Source organism: Chaetodon trifascialis, chromosome 21 (genome assembly GCF_039877785.1).
Source record: "Chaetodon trifascialis isolate fChaTrf1 chromosome 21, fChaTrf1.hap1, whole genome shotgun sequence".
In the NCBI taxonomy this organism is placed as follows: domain Eukaryota; kingdom Metazoa; phylum Chordata; class Actinopteri; order Chaetodontiformes; family Chaetodontidae; genus Chaetodon; species Chaetodon trifascialis.
The window spans coordinates 19,153,390-19,170,858 of NC_092076.1; the positions used below are offsets into that span (position 1 = coordinate 19,153,390).

The 17,469-nt window shown below is 42.7% G+C and overlaps 1 protein-coding gene across 1 annotated transcript; it reads left to right on the forward strand.

The window, feature by feature from the left end:
* The first annotated feature begins 203 nt into the window (after positions 1-203).
* Positions 204-3,698, forward strand: LOC139349601 (protein Tob1-like). Its single transcript, XM_070990531.1, has 2 exons — positions 204-424; positions 1,483-3,698. The coding sequence occupies exon 2, from the start codon at positions 1,642-1,644 to the stop codon at positions 2,731-2,733; it is 1,092 nt and encodes a 363-aa protein (XP_070846632.1). The 5' UTR covers positions 204-424; positions 1,483-1,641; the 3' UTR covers positions 2,734-3,698.
* Positions 3,699-17,469: the final 13,771 nt, after the last annotated feature.

Here is a 17,469-nt window from a genome sequence, read left to right on the forward strand (position 1 = left end):
GCACTACCGTAAATAGAACCCTGCACTTGATTGAGCACAAAATCATCCAGTCACAGCGGTAGTTGGCGTGGCTGTTGATGACGAAACCACGCTTGGCCAATAGAAAGACGATACTGGGTGTTGACCTCTGTGAGCCGCATCACCACCTCCTCCGTGTCCGTGGCGGAGGACTACTATATAAACAAATCAGTCCAAGTTTTAAAGGGCAGAGTTGTAAAAACTCCCAGGCTGTGGGGAGTTCGCTTGACAACCTGTGAATCGGAATTTAACGATACCCCACAGAAGCAAAATCGCCTGGATCACCCATATCAAGACGACATCATTTTGTATCTCCTTTAGAAAGCAACATTAGAGGCTGCGCAAGCATAACGTTTGCTGGAGCGGACTCTGGCTAGTGCAAGAGGGACCTGCTGTGAATTTCCATGTAAGTAAGTATATAAGTATGTAACGCTGGCATAACATTCGTTTTGTCGGAAACGGAAATAGTTGCGCATTATGTTGTTTATCTGCTATTCATTTTCACTCTGCCACTCAATGGCTATATTGAACATTGGTCTTTGGAACGTTACTCGAATACGCAGACTGTAGCCATCTAGCCAATTCAAATACTACGTAGCTTGCCATTGATAAACACGGTCGTAAGTCCGGTTTAATTCGAATTTTGTTGTTCTGTCGTTGTTAATGGTGACGTTAATGTCAGTGCACGTATATCTGTGGCTTGCTTCACACAGTGTCACCGCGAGGAACCACTGATAACCAGCTTTGGTCGAGCTAAACATTAACCATATCTGACGTTTTTGAATAGCTAGCTAGCTACATTTCTGTTCACACCCGTCATTAAGTTGCTCAGCTCATGCTAGTTGGTCGGCTTTATTAGCGCCGAGCGTCACGAGAAAACAAGTCATTTTATTGTATATGGTCACTCTCGTCATGTGACCAAGCGAGTGTCTTTGCTCTGCAGCAGAGAAGTCTTGTATTAGACTTTGAATGTTGATTATGTAACAGCAGTTCTCGTCGAAAGCTCGTACGTGCTCCTCTGCTTGCTGTAGCTCAGTCGGTGCAGTAACGTTAGAATAACCTGTTTGGGTTAAAAGACATTCTCCCACTTCGACGTACAAGGCAGGAGTTTTGCCCGAACATGTCCTCGTGCCAAAACGAGGCAATTGAAAATCCTTCTGACTATTGACACCTGCTATCAGATCCACCGCCCTCCGCAGAGGTCAGCCGTGCTTTCGTATTTCTGTCACACTAGTCCGCTGGGGAACACACTGCTGACACCGTCTCTGAGTCAGTGGCCTCTGTTTATTTATAGCTGATATTGTACAGCTGAGATACATGCTGCTGTCAGAGGTGTGTGTGAGTGTGAGAGAGACTAGAGTACCAGGAGCTAAAACGGCCATCATCATAATACTGTTTCATTTGATATATAATGTACAAATGCCTTGGTAATACTTAATGCCTTTATTCTTTTCTCTGTTTCAGGATCCTGAACCTAACTGTGTTGCAGGAAGGAGATTCATTTTGGCAACAAGCACTCAGTTTTTTCATTATACTGATCACTGCTGCCTTGGAGGTTTTTGCAACACTCAGAAAAAGCAACTCTGTGACAGAAAAAGAATCACCCTCGCCACCGAAGCAGCTATGCAGCTTGAAATTCAAGTAGCACTCAATTTTATTATTTCCTATTTATACAACAAACTCCCTCGACGACGTGTGAATATCTTCGGCGAAGAGCTCGAGAGGCAACTGAAGAAGAAGTATGAAGGCCACTGGTATCCGGATAAGCCATACAAAGGTTCAGGGTTCAGGTGCATCCATGTAGGGGAGAAAGTGGACCCTGTGGTGGAGCAGGCAGCCAAAGAGAGCGGGCTGGACATTGAAGACGTCCGGAATAATCTCCCTCAGGACCTTAGTGTGTGGATCGACCCCTTTGAGGTTTCCTACCAGATTGGGGAGAAGGGACCGGTCAAGGTGTTATATGTGGATGATAACAATGAAAACGGGTCAGAGCTGGACAAGGAGATCAAGAACAGCTTTAATCCTGAGGCCCAGGTCTTCATGCCAATCAGCGACCCTGTCGGGGCTTCCTCAGAGTCCAGCTCCCCCTCCCCTCCTTTTGGGCAGTCTGCTGCTGTGAGCCCCTCCTTCATGCCACGCTCCACCCAGCCCTTAACGTTCACCACTGCCACCTTTGCTGCCACCAAATTCGGCTCCACTAAGATGAAGAGCAGTGGCCGTGGCAACAATGCTAACAGCAGCAGCAGTAGCAGCAAGGTGGCCCGCACCTCCCCTACCAATAACCTGGGTCTGAATGTCAACACCCTGCTGAAGCAGAAAGCCATCTCCACCTCCATGCACTCACTGTACGGGTTGGGCCTGGGTCAGCAGCAGCAGCAGCAGCAGCAGCAACAGCAACAACAACCACAACAACAACAGCAGCAGCAGCAACAACAACAACAACAGCAGCAGCAGCAGCAGCAGCAGAAGGCCTCTGCTTTGTCCCCTAACGCCAAGGAGTTTGTGTTCCCCAGCCTTCAGGGCCAGGCTAGCCCTGGAGCAGTGTTCCCTGGGGAGGGCTCCCTGGGGCTCGGCCCTCTGCAGTACAACAATGCCTTTGACATGTTTGCGGCCTACGGAAGCCTCAACGACAAGTCCCTTATGGATGGCCTCAACTTCAGTCTGAGCAACATGCAGTATTCAAACCAGCAATTCCAGCCAGTCATGGCTAACTAAACTTATCAAGATGTTATTTATGAATGATGGTGGCTCAAAGAGAAGGAAAAACAAAACGCACACTTAGAAACTGGACTTTCAAGGATCTAGTGTCTAGTCAGTCAAGCGCATGTGCCCAAGGGTGTTTTTACTGTGCCCCCTTGAGTTTGTTTCTACTAAAAGCTTGTTGTACAAACACACCCAAGCTTGGTTACTTCAATTCGACACGCATCATTGTTTTTCTTTTTCCTTTTTGCCAACCAAGCACAAAATTTTTTACAATGTTGAGAAAATTCTCCAAAAACTTAAAGGAAAACGAAAAAAAAAAAAAAAAATACAAGCTTCAAGTTTTGGCCTCTTACAGTATTTTACAGGTGGTAAGACAAGGCTGATTTTTATGAATTGGCACTACTAAGTGGGGTTACTTGGTCTTTTTCTAATTGTATAATTTAATTTAGTACAGAGTTTGTAAGATATCAGAGTATATATTGTTTCTATGACATGGTGTTGCATTTATATCTTTTTACTACTACAGTGATCTGTGATGGCTGCAGCAGCTTTTCCTTATTTTTTCTTTTTTTAAAGATAATTGTTAAAGAAATCCATCTTTAAAAAAAAATACATCAAATATGCTAAAGATTGTGTACAGAGTATTCCTTAGTGGTGGAATTCAAGTGTAGGAACATTTGCTTTTTCTGAAAGATGAATTGTATTTTCTGTTAAGAGGTTAAAAAGATTTTGCTATACTATGGACAAAATGTAATCGTATGAATATTAATTTTGTACCTACATTGTGCAATACTTGATAAAAAATACGGTATAACAAAGTATTTTGAGTCAGTGTCTTACATGTCAAGAGGGACTGAAATAGTTTATATTGTTAAGTTTGTATTAAATGCTTAAAAATTATATGCTTGTCTTTATTTTTTTTAATTTCATATTTGCACCCTGGTCTTTTTAATAAAATAAACTACAGTTAAACATGATCTGTGGAAAGCTGACTTATTTATTGCTTGCTTAAACACAACAGTGACTCTGCGTTTTAATTTTTAACCAGCGGCAGACTTTGCTGTTGGCCAATCCTCTGCATGAGCAAATGATAGTATCGATCGTCACGTGCTAGGAGTTGCCATTCTGAATCATGAGGGCAGCTTGAGGTTAAAAATGGAGACTTGACTGTGAAATCTATGTGGCAACATAAAGTCTTAAGCTTATTTACTGTAAACTTTGGATCTGTTTGGGGCTAAGGCAGGGGTTAGTGTCTCAATAATCAGGTGGAGTATCCACGTGATGTAAAGGATGTGGAGAGCTGTTAATGATCTGTCACTCCCATTGTAGCAGTTGCAACCATCACATTTCATTTAAAGCCTCATCAAGCCTGTTTGCTCATTTTAAGGTGGCTCTGTTAGTGTCACCGCTCAGTGGAAATATTTATAGGCCTGAAAACACAGAGGGAGAGTGTCATAGTCACTCTGGTTGGGCATATCGTGGGCTTGGATGAGCCTGTGAAAGAGTCGAGTCCAAAACAAGCCAAACACCTATCAAAGTTTAGATTTCCAACAGCTTCGCTCATTAAAGATGGAGCCACCACTGCAACTGTGTATGAGTCAAAGGTCTGAGGAGGAAAACAGCTTGTGTGTGTTGTGTTCAAATGATTACTCCTCCCTTCTTTGTCAAAGACTTATGCACACTGAAGTGTCATTATGACTGAGCAAACGCGGCTACCTCAGCACACATAAAGCCTGTTTTAGATGCTCATGAATGGTTATATGAGAAGAGTGTTGATTTTCTCTGGTGACAAATATTGTAGGGTGCTTTATAGCACCGACATGTAATTACTTTCAGGTATCATTATTTGGTTTATATTGAAAGAAAACCTTCACTGAGTAGCAGTGTTCTTATATTTCTACAGGGGTGAAAAAATTACTCCGATCCTTTAATAAATCTCCTCAAAGCAGCAAACAAATGTGCTCAGTCTACTCCTACTAGTAACTGATATTGCATGCTATTAAATGGTTTATACTGATGCATCATTGCAAAAGAGACACTTTGCTGTTGTAGCTGCTCCAGATGGAGCTAGTTTTAGCTTTTCATACAGTTAGGTAGTTTTGCCCAGTGGTTTTCAACCTAGGGGTCAGGTTCTGTCCAAAGGCTCAGGGGATAAATCCAAGAGTGTGGGAACATGATCAAATCTGAAAGAAGAAAAGAGTAATATTCAAATGAAACCATTTGAGAAATAAAGAGGCAAAGCAGGTTTTGGTGGAATTGCTAACAACTCATAGCTATCTGAACTGCAGCTAAACCCTGCTTGTTTTGAAAGGGCTCACAAGCCTAACAGGTTGAACCAATGGTTTAATCTTTAAAAGACGCATTGTATTTGACAATCTTACCATGTGTTATATAATCTTGAAAGTAACTGGTGACTACAGCGGAGTGAAACATACAATAATTCCCTCTGCAATTAGCGTTGAAGTATGAGCATAAAATGGAAATACTCAGGTAACAAGTACAAGTATCTCAATATTATTCAAGTACAGTTCTTGAGTAAATGTACATCTATTATGAATTCTGTGAGCAATGGGGAAATCTAAGTCTTGGTTTAGATTGGTGTGGCCAATAAATAGTTAGTTAATAGTTGCAAATGAATTCTTCTGGTACCAGCGGGAGTAGTTTGTGGAGTATTAGAAGGAAAGAAGATTTTTGCGAGTTGCGATAAGACAGTCGCATTAAACACATTCCTGACTGTTGTTCTGAGTAACGTCAGTGCCTTTGTGTATGGGGATACCAGTCTGTGCTTTCGTAACTGGTTTCTTGTCAGATAACACACCCTTTGTGGCTGATTGCAAAGCACCTAGATCTGTGCAGATTTCATTAGAATGGAGTGAGTGTGCTGTCGTGGTCTGTCAGTATTCTAAGGTGCTTATCCAGTCAGTTGCTATTTCCAGAACTCTTAACTATCCAAACCAGTCCATTTCCCATTGTGTGCTCTGCTGTAATTAACTGGGTCGGCCTGTACCAGAGGAACTATTTTAGTCCTCAGCCCGCATTGTCACTTTTCAAATTGGTATATTGGTATAGAAGTCTTTCAAGACTTGCAATCCAAGTGCAAAACAATATTCAAAACACACACGCACACACGCACACACGCTCGCACGCGCACACAGAGTTCCACATGACCACCTCAGCTCTCTGGGACAAACAGGCCCACAGATGGTCTGGTGTCACACCAGCTGGGAGACTCCCAGGGTGTGGGGTGTTGCCTTGCTGTGACTCCATCTTGTCTGTTGCAGTGTGCTCTCCCCCTGCTTCAGAGAGATACATTCCTGACACGAACTCCACATATTACACACAGGTCCTTATCATACTGTATCTTTCACACGCCCAGCAGTGTTGCGCACTCAACATACAGGACTTGTGTTTGTATTGAAGGGTGTTTCTCAGCCAAGGAGTTTGCTGTATTTAAAAGTAATGGGAGTCCCATGCAGCAAAGAATAGCTGTGGAAGCAAAGAGAAGCTAATCACTTGAATTTAATAAATATGTGACTGTAAAATGTATTCGCAGTGTTGAAATTTAATTTGCTTACTCGCTTTCTTTCAGAGAGATGAGAAGGTTCGTACCACCAGTCAGTATGTCAAATATGAAGCTATTTAGGATAAAGACTGCTAACACTGTGAAACAGCTAGTCTAGCTCTGTCTAAAGGCAGCAAACCCCCCACCTTCACAGCTAGCAAAGAACAAATGCATAAACAACTCAATATCTAATTGTGAGATGTTACTACAGTGTTTCAATTTATAGGGAAAAGTGTGATGTTTAGGATGTGCACTTTCTTGCCAAGAGTTGGATGAGAAGGTTGATATCACTCTGTACACTAAATCTGAAGCTGCAGCCAACAACCAGTTAGCTTAGCTTAGCATAAAGATTGGAAATGGGGAAATGGCTCTGTCCAAAGGTAGCAAGATCTGCCACAACCAACGCCTCTGAAGCTCGCTAATTAACAGGTCATATCTTGTTTCTTTAATCTGTACGAAAGCCAAGGGATTACTGTGTGTGCAACACTATTTCTTGGCTGGGAGCAGTGACTTCCTGGAGTCTCTGCTGGTTGCCTGGCAACTTCTCATGGGCAAGAAATTGGACAGAGCCAGGCTAGCTGTTTCCCTCTGTTTCCAGTCTTTATGATTAGCTAAGATAGGTTGCTGTAGCGTACAGACATGAGAGTAGTATTGTTCTTCTTATCTAACTCCTTGTGGTCTTTCTTTTCTTCAAAAATATCCTTTTTCATCCCACATCAAGCCTCTAAAACTGATCTTTTTTGTCATTTTTTTAAACAAATGACAATAAATGCCAGTAGGTGAAATAATGTGATTTCACATTAAAAAAAAAACAGCCAGAGAAAGTGCAATGGGAAGATTTAAGCTGAATAGTGTCACCACATTGGCAGACTTTTTTCACTTGTTCAAATAAACACATATATTAAACCTCAATTTGAAGGTCCAAATGGCTGATGCGCTCTAAACACAGTGTTTACAAGACAAAGGGCAAGACAGAGTGAGTCATCTGAAAGTGCAGATGATACATTGCAACTGTTTTAACACAGTACTGTGTATCGCAAGGCTTCCAGCAAGGACAGATGGGTCCAAGTATTTCAGCACAATGCCAGGGAACAGAGAGTGGAGCCGGGAGCCAAATCCAGCATGTTCTAGATTGTAGTTGATACCAGATGAGAATTTTAGATCACTAGGCCAGAGGTGAATAATGGAATCTGGCATAAAATCATGAAGACTTTTTCCATCTTCATGGAAGGAGCACATGGATTCTCAATAGGTGTTGGTAGGTTTTTAACCTGGATCAACCCTCACAGTTCTATAATAAGCAGTGATCAGAGTCATTGCCTTCATGAACTTTAGGAAGTGAGGTTAGCACCTGTTCCTGGTTATTGAGTTTGGCATGCACAGTATAGCAGGGACATTTCAGAGGCTCATGGGCCAGAGATACCGCCACGCGAGTGGCAAGCACATCTGCAATTCAAGGAAGCTCAACATTTCATGTGATCAAAGAAAAAAAGACCAGAGAAAGGGGAAGATAAAGAGGATATAAAAAAGCCCCATCCAGTCTGTGTTATTCGCTGATAAACCCAGAGCTGAGACTTTAATGAATACAGGCTGTGCTGTGTTTGGCCAGGACAGAACCTCAGTCAGTCGCTGCTTTCAACTGCTGCCAAGTCATTTTATTGGGGATCATCCATTCGACCTTATTCTTATTCCAAGCCAGACAATCATTCAACCTAAAAGCACCACATCTCAACAATATGGAGTCATAATCCATATTTCATTACGGCTCTAGAAGCCTGAGAGGGAAGGAAAGAGCTGAATGTATTGTTGCTATTGCACTTTCTCCCTCCTCTCCTACCTCTGAGACGCTGTTTGTTTTGGTTTGAAGGCGCAGTTGAAGGTTACAGTACCGAAAGGGTGTTGCACACTTCAATAGGTTTAAAAATAGACCTTGCAGGGTTTCTGCGTCATCGTAGGAGAATCCTCGCCTCTCATACTACCCCTCCTCCCTCCTCTTACCATCCAACCATGTCTGACTTCACAGCAGGGACTACTTGTATGTTAATACAGCATGGAACAATTCTTTCCTCTCACACCTGCATCATGATCTGCTGACGTAACACCTGAAGAGGAATGAATAGCCTTTTGAGGAACCTGGGTGGGTCCTGCTCTACAGTTATGTTGACTACACTTGCCTCTCAAGTCAGAGGCATGAAGAGAAGCTGGAAAAGCAGGCAGGTCTGCAGGAAGTGTGAAAGAAGACTGAGACAAAGGAGGGAGATACACAGATGTTTTTCTGTCTACATAAATGGCAAACCATGTAGCCATGACAACACATTTCCTTCACCTTTTCATGCTGATAATGGCTTGCTGAAGCAGAAAGGAGCTGCTGAATTAGGCCTTGGCAATCCACCAAAGGCAAATAAATGCTCTGAAAATGTCTCGCCTTCACAGGTATAACCTTCTTTATTATGATGTGGGAGGTTGAGAAAACAGTTCAGGGTCTCTCAGGTATTGGCTCCTATACAGATAATCAGTGGGAAAACAGCAGTGTCAGGAGTTTCCTCACATGCAGCTAGGTGTTTGAGCTGTGTGCTATGAGAGTTTATCTCCGTTGTTTCCATTAATCTGGGAAAAAGAGGATGTGAAGCAGCTGTAGGATGGTAATAAAAAGCACCTTTACATTCATCTGATATCAAATACTGATGTACTTACTTTCTCCATTCCTGTTGGGGAAGGCAATGTGAGGCACAGAGGACACAGAAAGTCTAGTGCTGAAATGATTGAGTTGAGTCGTTGAGTCAGTATGGCCACTGATTAGTAACATGGCTGTGGACATAGGAAAGGGTTCTACTTACATGAATCCCAAATTCATTGAGATGGCTCTCACGAAAATCATATAAAACATGTTGCATGGTGCTTTGTAGTAGAAGAGAAGCCCTAAAACACCACAACAGAGCATTAAAGATGTAAACCATAACAAAGGAAATCTGAGGCTTCTTCTCTTCGTATGATTGTCTACTATTTTATAGAGAGCCACAGTCTTGACGACACATCCAGGTTTGCTTCTGTTACTCAATCCAAAGTCTCATTGGAGGTTTCTTTGATTGGCTTATCTGGAAAAGGGAAACGTGTTCTTACAGTTCACTATCCGTATTCTAGTTATACAGTGTTTGTTGGAGAATCTGAATTTGGATTTTAATGAAGAAAAATTTTTTTTTTCTTGCCATTCAAAAAACTGAAACTCCCATGAAGTTCTACCACATTCCAGTCACTGCAACTGTTTCTCCAGTATCTAGGGTATCCACCAACACTTGAGTCTGACGTGCCAGATGGTTTGTTGCATAGAACCATCAGGGAAGTCGTCCACGGAACTGTTTGAAAAAGGGCAGACACTTTCAAAAAATACTTGGCAGGTGATGGGATGAGCCATCTGTCTATTACCGTCTATCGCAGGCTAACCAATCAGACCAAGGAATGACATAATGTGGTAGGACTCTTGCTGAAGACAGTCTTGAGAAGAGGAAGAACATCTTTTCCAATGGGAGAAGTCTTCAGTGCTGTTCATTGCACTTCTTTCAATGAAGAAATACTTTCCAATTGTGATATGAGTGATGCTATAGCAGCATCTACGCTAACCTCTTAAGGAGCCACCATGGTTGTTTTCAAGTGAACAATTGCTTAGCTCATCGATGCCACTTCCAGACGCATCGGGCAGGTGTTCTCAGACAAAAGCTTTGAAAAACCCACTTTATACTACCTGCCCAGCACCAACAGCACACAGTTAGCTACTAGCTGGTGAACATAGTGAAGCTTTTGGAGCTAAAGATAAATACATATAATATTACACTCATAAATGTCAGTGTTATGTTTCACCTTGTTCTGCTGCCACCAAGCAACCAAATATTTAATATATAATTTTGGTCTGCTGATTTTTCTGTGCTTGACTGTCATCTGTGCTTTGGATTTTGGATGTTCTGCTGACAGTCATTGTGTTGGCGTAGCAGCAAAAATCTCAGCGACAATAAGATAAAACTAAAGAGATAGAGATAAAACTAAGACAATATGCATGACAAGGTACTACCAGAGGCTGCATCTATGACATAGCAACAGCATGGCATCCGTGCCTTTACATATTCACTGAGCTCCCCTTGTGATGAGACACACTTTTAATGATTGCTATGGCCACATTACTCCAGTAAGGCCTGGCTTGGTGTTGTGTTTGAGGACAACCAAGCATAGAGGAGTTGATGGAGATTGGTTTGGTGTAATACATCTCTCTCACTCTGCTCTGATATCTCTCCCTCTCTATTCCCAACTCATCCAAACCCCATCATTCTCTCTAGAGCCTGGGAAGTTTCTCCTGTATTTGATGTTCCCCGTCTGTGTAATTTAATCTCAGTGATTCCCTGCAGCTCTCTCCGACCATAAACCTCTGCTCTAATAATAGGAAGCCTAGGCACAGTCTCTTCTCTAATCTCTGCCTCTGTGTGTGGATGTTTGTGTGTAACTGCTCTTGCCTCTGCACCATAGAGATAAGACTGCATTTGTTTTGGCCGTTCCAAGACCAGGCTAACTTTCACTCAAAAATTGCAATAGTGATACAGAATCAGGAAAGAGGGAGGGAGGGCGGGAGGGTTGGTTGATACAAGGAAGGCCAGACCCTTAAACTATTAATGTTCAGTGCAACTTTGCTGTTGCTGTACAGACTTTCCATTGTGTGTCCTATCAGGAGACTCATATGGCATGAGGACATGGTACCAATGTTAAGCATTAAGACATGAGAGAGGAATTTCACTGATTTAACTGTTCAGAAGTGGCTCTGTTTGCTTTCAAAGTTCTGTCAATATCCTATTCTAGAGCAGCCCTCTTCCCACAGTCAGCTGGGAACAAAAGATGTCCTCCAAATGAGGTTCACACTGTAGTTACATGGAACTAGGGGAACAGAACAAGAAAAAACACATAATCTAGAAGTCAGCATGCATGGTGAACCTCAGGCCAGACTGTGATGGAAGAATCATCACATTCAAATTATGGAAGGGTTGACTTCCTACTCTCCTAACTGGCTGTTTGCTAAACCCCTACCCTAAACAACGATTTGGGCTTTGTCATGCCAAAGCGGTGTGAACAGGGCTCTCGAGTGATATTGAAGTTTAAGTAGCGTCTTATTGCTTTTCCAAACTATAAACCATCCATCCATCCATTTTCTATGCCGCTTATCCCTTTCGGGGTCACGGGAGGGCGGGAGATGGGGTACACCCTGGACCAGTCACCAGCCGATCGCAGGGCACAAACACACAACCATTCACACTCACACTCACACCAAGGGGCAATTTAACCAACCAACCAATCAACCAATCGACTCTAATCAACAAATCGGCTTCCTTCCTGGTCTGTGGGAGGAAGCCGGAGTGCACAGGAAGAACATGCAAACTTCACACAGAAAGGCCTGACCCGGGAATTGAACTGGCGACCTTCTTGCTGTGAGGCACGCGCACTACCTGCTGTGCCACCGTGCAGGCCAAACTATAAACCACACAAGCAAAATTGTCATGGATTAGACAGTAAACAGTGTGTTTGTCTGCAAATGATAGCTTGATAGCTATGTAACTAACTTTCTCACCTAGAGTAGGCCAAACAGCATACCACAGTTGTGGGGTTTAGACGGCCACTAACTTGAAACTAGAAGCCTATTTTTGACATTTATTGAAATTAACATTTTTTAAAAACTAACCAAGAATTTCAAGTGGTAAATATGTCACTGTTCACAATGTAAACTGCGTACAATGCAGTGCTAGAAAGGAAAGCTGTACAGACTTAGCAACAGTTACTAATGGGGCAGGGTTAAGCAAACAGTCTGCTGATAGCTTTTCAGATCACCTCTTGTATGATTTTAACAAAAGGGAGTGGTTTTTACTATTGTGTTCTGGTTGCCATGTGTTTCGGTATGTGATGCAAGTATGTATAGCCAGAGAGGGAACCACCCCAAGATGACTCACCGCTGGAGAATTCCTCTCTCCGATAGAGGCCAGTTAAAGCGTGGTCAGTCAGTTGCTGCGAGGAGTATTAGGAAAACCATCCATCACTATTCCTCTGCCTGTGCTTCTCCTGTCTGTCCTTATGATTTTAATGGCTGATGGAATGAGAAGTGATTAGGAGGACAGATATGCTCAGAGCTGATGCGAAAGCTGCCTGCTTCTAAACATAACCAGTGTTTGCTCTCGTAATAGAGCAGGTGAGGTTGTTTGAGGTTTGATTGCAGCAAATCATAAATGTAAAGACTTCACCAAAATGCTCTTTGTTTGTCCATGTTAGACCAGGCTCCATTACCTCACTGCTATGTTTCATTTATGGCCCACATCAAAATAGATGCAGTGCCATTGACTCCTGCCTCTGTCACATTTCTCTGAGAAAAGACAGCAGAGAGGAATCAGCAGTGCACTTTAAGCAGCCCTCTCTCACGGTTTAAATATTTCACCAGCCGAGAGAGTAAATGGCATCCTGATGCACTACACGATATTCAGCGAAAGGTCAAGGTGGAATGGAAAGATTCACATCTGTGCCGTTTTTAGGACTCCTCAAGAGCAAGTGCTGCTGGGAAATCTGTCGGCTGGAGTAACATCAGCCTCAGATCATTGCTCTGTGGGTCGATATAGCTTTCATTCCACTACTCCAACTCCATGCCTTTCTGCAATATCGACCTGCCTGATGTCTTCTTAGACTTGCGGCCCTGAGGATGAACAAAAAATCCTGCTTTTTACCTTTTAACTTTGTAATATGATTTCACATATCTAACATTGTTGTCCCATTCAATACATCATCGTGTTGCTAGTTGCTAGTGCTTACAGCTCTCTGCGTCTGAGCTTTTAAAGCCCCACAAAGGAGTTTCAGTGTACCAACCATTCCACCTTATCCCTTGGTGACCTGACAAAGACCTAAACTCTTACTTTGCGCTTATGCATTCTTTGGATTCCTGAAAGGCAATTGTTTGGCACGCTCAAAAGATGACACACATGCAAGGCCATCACTCACTTCTCCTCCCACGTGGTTTGGATTAGAACCTTTCAGCAACTGCATAATATTTGACTACAGCTGGAAACCACAAGGGACATTATTACACAGGAGTGAGATAGGATGACAAAAGTGCTACTGTGTTGAAATGCTTGTACTCATGCTAATTTAAAGTCTAATTACAGTTTATTACCACTTACTACTATTACTGTACTAAAAAATCATTAGGATAACATTGGGCATGCCAAAGAAATTGCTGAGATCTTACATCACAGTGACAGCACTATGGGAGGTGAATCCATTTTTTCTGGGGGTGTCACAAACATATAAGTATATAAGAAGCCTATAACCTACACAAAGGTCGTCACATCATCATATCATTTTAGGCCAATCAGTCAAAACAACCCTCTCATCACCACATGCAACACTGTCTGAAGAAAAAGCTTTCATATACAACTTATTTGCCAAAAGAGTTTTGAGGAGAAATTGCTGTCAGTATTATATTCCCACATAACATTTAGGTGGCATTTATTTAGTTTCCTCATTATTATGTTGATGAAAAGACAAAATCCTGGCAGCATTACATTTCTTTCAAAACATCTGTGATATTGCTAATTAGTGGTATATAAATGTAGTGCATAAATGTAATGAAAATCTCGCACTAGCTCAGCCCACAGAGCTCAGATCAGTGCATTAAAAGCGACTTAAACAGCAATGCATTTGTCCACCATTCAACTCACCACAGGAGTCGCTTGAATGATGTCTGTTCACTGCAGCTTCAACCTGCGTCAGTGTTATCAAAACCCACCCGTTAAAACCCAGGTTTTCAAAATTTGTTCAATGACAGGATGCGTGACTGGTTAACTCACTTTGCAGTGGCTTTGGGTTTGTTATTGTGCGCTGCCTTACCACGCATCCTCTGTTGCCATTCTTAGGCTGATGTCAAATGACATTTTATTTTACTGTAACACAGAGTGATTTAAACTGGTATGAGACACTGTGCTGCCAGATCCTTTGTGGGTACAATGTTATTGTTACTACAACAGGAAGGATGGCCAAACCCGCAAAACATGATCCAGGTATATCTAAACCAGAATTGTCTTCCTGTCCTTGGTCTGTAAAACAACTTTCATTTATATAACACAATGCCAAAACCAAAACGAATGCCTCTTACCCATGGTCCTGTATGTATTGATGTACTTGAGGCCAAATTCATAGAATCTGTGATGCGAGTGGATTTAGTCATGCTTAATGACTGTGGAGTCAGTGTTTAGTAGTTTACAAGCACAGCTAACACCCATGTCAGTTGTTTACCTCTGTAAAAAGGCCAGTTCTGTACTCTGAACATATGCATGCAATCCATCCGCAACAAGCCAGAGTGATACTTTGAAATTACATAACCACTTTAACTCAACTTTCATGCGGCAGCAGAATTTCAAAATAGCTCACATTAGACATGCAGCCGAGCTGTGAGCAGAGTAGTACTGTAAAATTCACTTTTTCAAAGCCTGCGTGTGTGTGTGTGTGTGTGTGTGTGTGTGTGTGTGTGTGTGTATGTGTGTGTGTGTGTGTGTGTGTGTGTGTGTGTTCGAGCCAAACAGTTTCTCAGCATTAAGATTCTCATTACAGGATCAGCTCTTTCATCCTTGGGTTCAAAGCGCCGCCCTAGCCGACGGCAGTGGGCGAGCAGATACATACTACCATTTGATGGAGGGAGAGGAGGGGGAGGGGAGCAGGAGATCAGAGGGGAAAGGAGGGACACAGCCGTGTGGAAGGAGAGATGAGGGAGGAATACGAGGTGAGGAGAAAGAGGGAAGTCCTGTGGAGGGTACAGGAGGGGGTGAGAGAGAAAACTGAACAGGGGGCAGAGAAAGGTGGAACATCGAGTGAGGACTAGTTTGTCGATTATGTAACCAGAGGTAGAGATGAATACCCGAGTCTGCATTCATGCATATGTGCCTTAGCAAATAAGCCGTCAGCCGGTAAAGAACAGAGCCGTTTACCAGACAGCAACAGCACAGTATGACTCGTTTACGCCTGCTTTGTGCACTCAGGCAGCTCTCCCTCTCCAGCAAGCTTTTCATCAGCAACTTGGTGAGATCACGTTGCATATCAAGTGTTTTCATCAAACTGGTGTTATTTCCTCTGCTCCTCCTGTGTGCTGGCCTTTTCACAGGGCTAGAGATATTTTTTGTTTTTACAGTTCCTGCTATAGCAAATCAATAGAGTTACATTCTGCTGGCGCGGCTATCAGCCGGAAAATGAGGAGCTCTGCGCACAGCTGCTGACATCTGCCCAATGATGGGATGGAGTGGATGGGATTTCAGCTCTGCATCAACCTGAGACTTGAGAGCATGTTGACATGAGACATGGCTGATTATTGGGACTCGCGCTTGGATGTGTGTGTATGTGTGTGTCTGTACCTCATCCTCCTCCTCATTGTCCTCCTCCTTTGTGAACAGGGGCCGCAGAGCGGTAACAAGGGGGCGGGGTCTGTGTCAGGAGGTGTCACCTTCCATCTTTCCATATACTGACCTTCTGAGGTGGTGTGCTCAGCTTGGCTTGGACCCACGTGTGTATATGTGTGCGTGCATGTGTGTGTGTGTGTGTGTGTGTGTGTGTGCATGTGCATGTGCGTGTGTGTGTGTGTGTGTGTGTGTGTGTGTGTGTGTGTGTGTGTGTATATGTGTGTGTGCATGTGCGTGTGTGTGTGTGTGTGTGTGTGTGTGTGTGCATGTGCGTGTGTGTGTGTGTGTGTGTGTGTGTGTGTGTGTGTGTGTGCGTGTGTGTGTGTGTGTGTGTGCGTGTGTATATGTGTGTGTGCATGTGCGTGTGTGTGTGTGTGTGTGTGTGTGTGTGTGTGTGTGTGTGTGTGTGTGTGTGTGTGTGTGTGTGCGTGTGTGTGTGTATTCTCACATTGTGAGCCAATGAATCATTTGCAGTGATGGCTGCTAAGATGCCTGTGAGGTACAGAGAGCAGCAAGAGAAGGTCAATTCTCTCATGATTCTGTCAACTGTGGGTTTTCAATCAAGACCCAAGGCCCATCTACCTTTCAAACTCCTGTTCTGACGGAGGGACAAAACCAGATCTGTCTTCCTTAAATGATATTGTTGGATTGCCAGAGTGTTTCTGTATCTTTTTTGCACTAGCTGTTAGTGTATGGAAGCAAAATTAGTTAAAAATGTTTATTAAAATCAATGGATCATCAAAAGCAACAATCAACAAGACATTTAGGTATTCATCCAAACACCATCATAAGTTGTAAAAAGTGACAGTAAGTAACTCTAGCAAGACATGCGCACAAAGACGTTATATGATCAGCACCTGAAATGAGACATAAAAGCTACGAGGAACAAAAGGTGTTTCCATGCAGGACAGGGTTGGTTAACATTAGCATAAAGACTGGAAGCAGAGAGAAACAGCTGGAATGCTGCACATTCAGTTGACATTTGTGCACATTGACAAATATGTGTTTTTAAAGGTATCAGACAGTCTAACAATGTCATATTACACCAGTGCAAACCTTATCTTTCATAGTTGGCAGTATTATTATACAATTTTGGGATTTTGGGAGATGAATTTTTGATCTACTGAGGTGCTGTCAATAGTGTTGAAAAGCATACTTGCCAGGCGTGCTAAGTGCTATAATAATAATATAATAATTGTTTCCCATCCTGATGAAAACTGCTAATATCAGTTTATATATTATCTAAACTGGTGACTCACCTGACGCAGCTCTCAGATTCTTTGTCCATGATTTTTGTTGTGTCTTTTTCTATTTCTTTGTGGTTTATTCATTTGTCGTTGAATAGATATATGTCTGTGTGATATGGATGTAAACAGACAGATCAGGGAGATCAGTGCAGAAACAAGGAAAACAGCTACTTAATGAATGGTTTGATGACTATGAAAAGCATGTGAATCATATGCTTTAGCCTCCACAGTTACCAGATCTCAATGAAGATGAACACCTGCAGGAGACTTGGAGCGGCGTGTTTGATAGCGCTCTCCACCACCATCATCAAAACACCAAATGAGGGAATATGTTTTAGAAGAATGCTGTTTATCCCTCCAGTAGTATTCAGAGATTTGGAGAATCTATGCCAAGGAGCACATAAAATGTTCTGTAGGCACAAGGTGGGACAACCTTACAGAGGCACTTTGTCACATTTGATGGCCATGAGCATACTGAAGA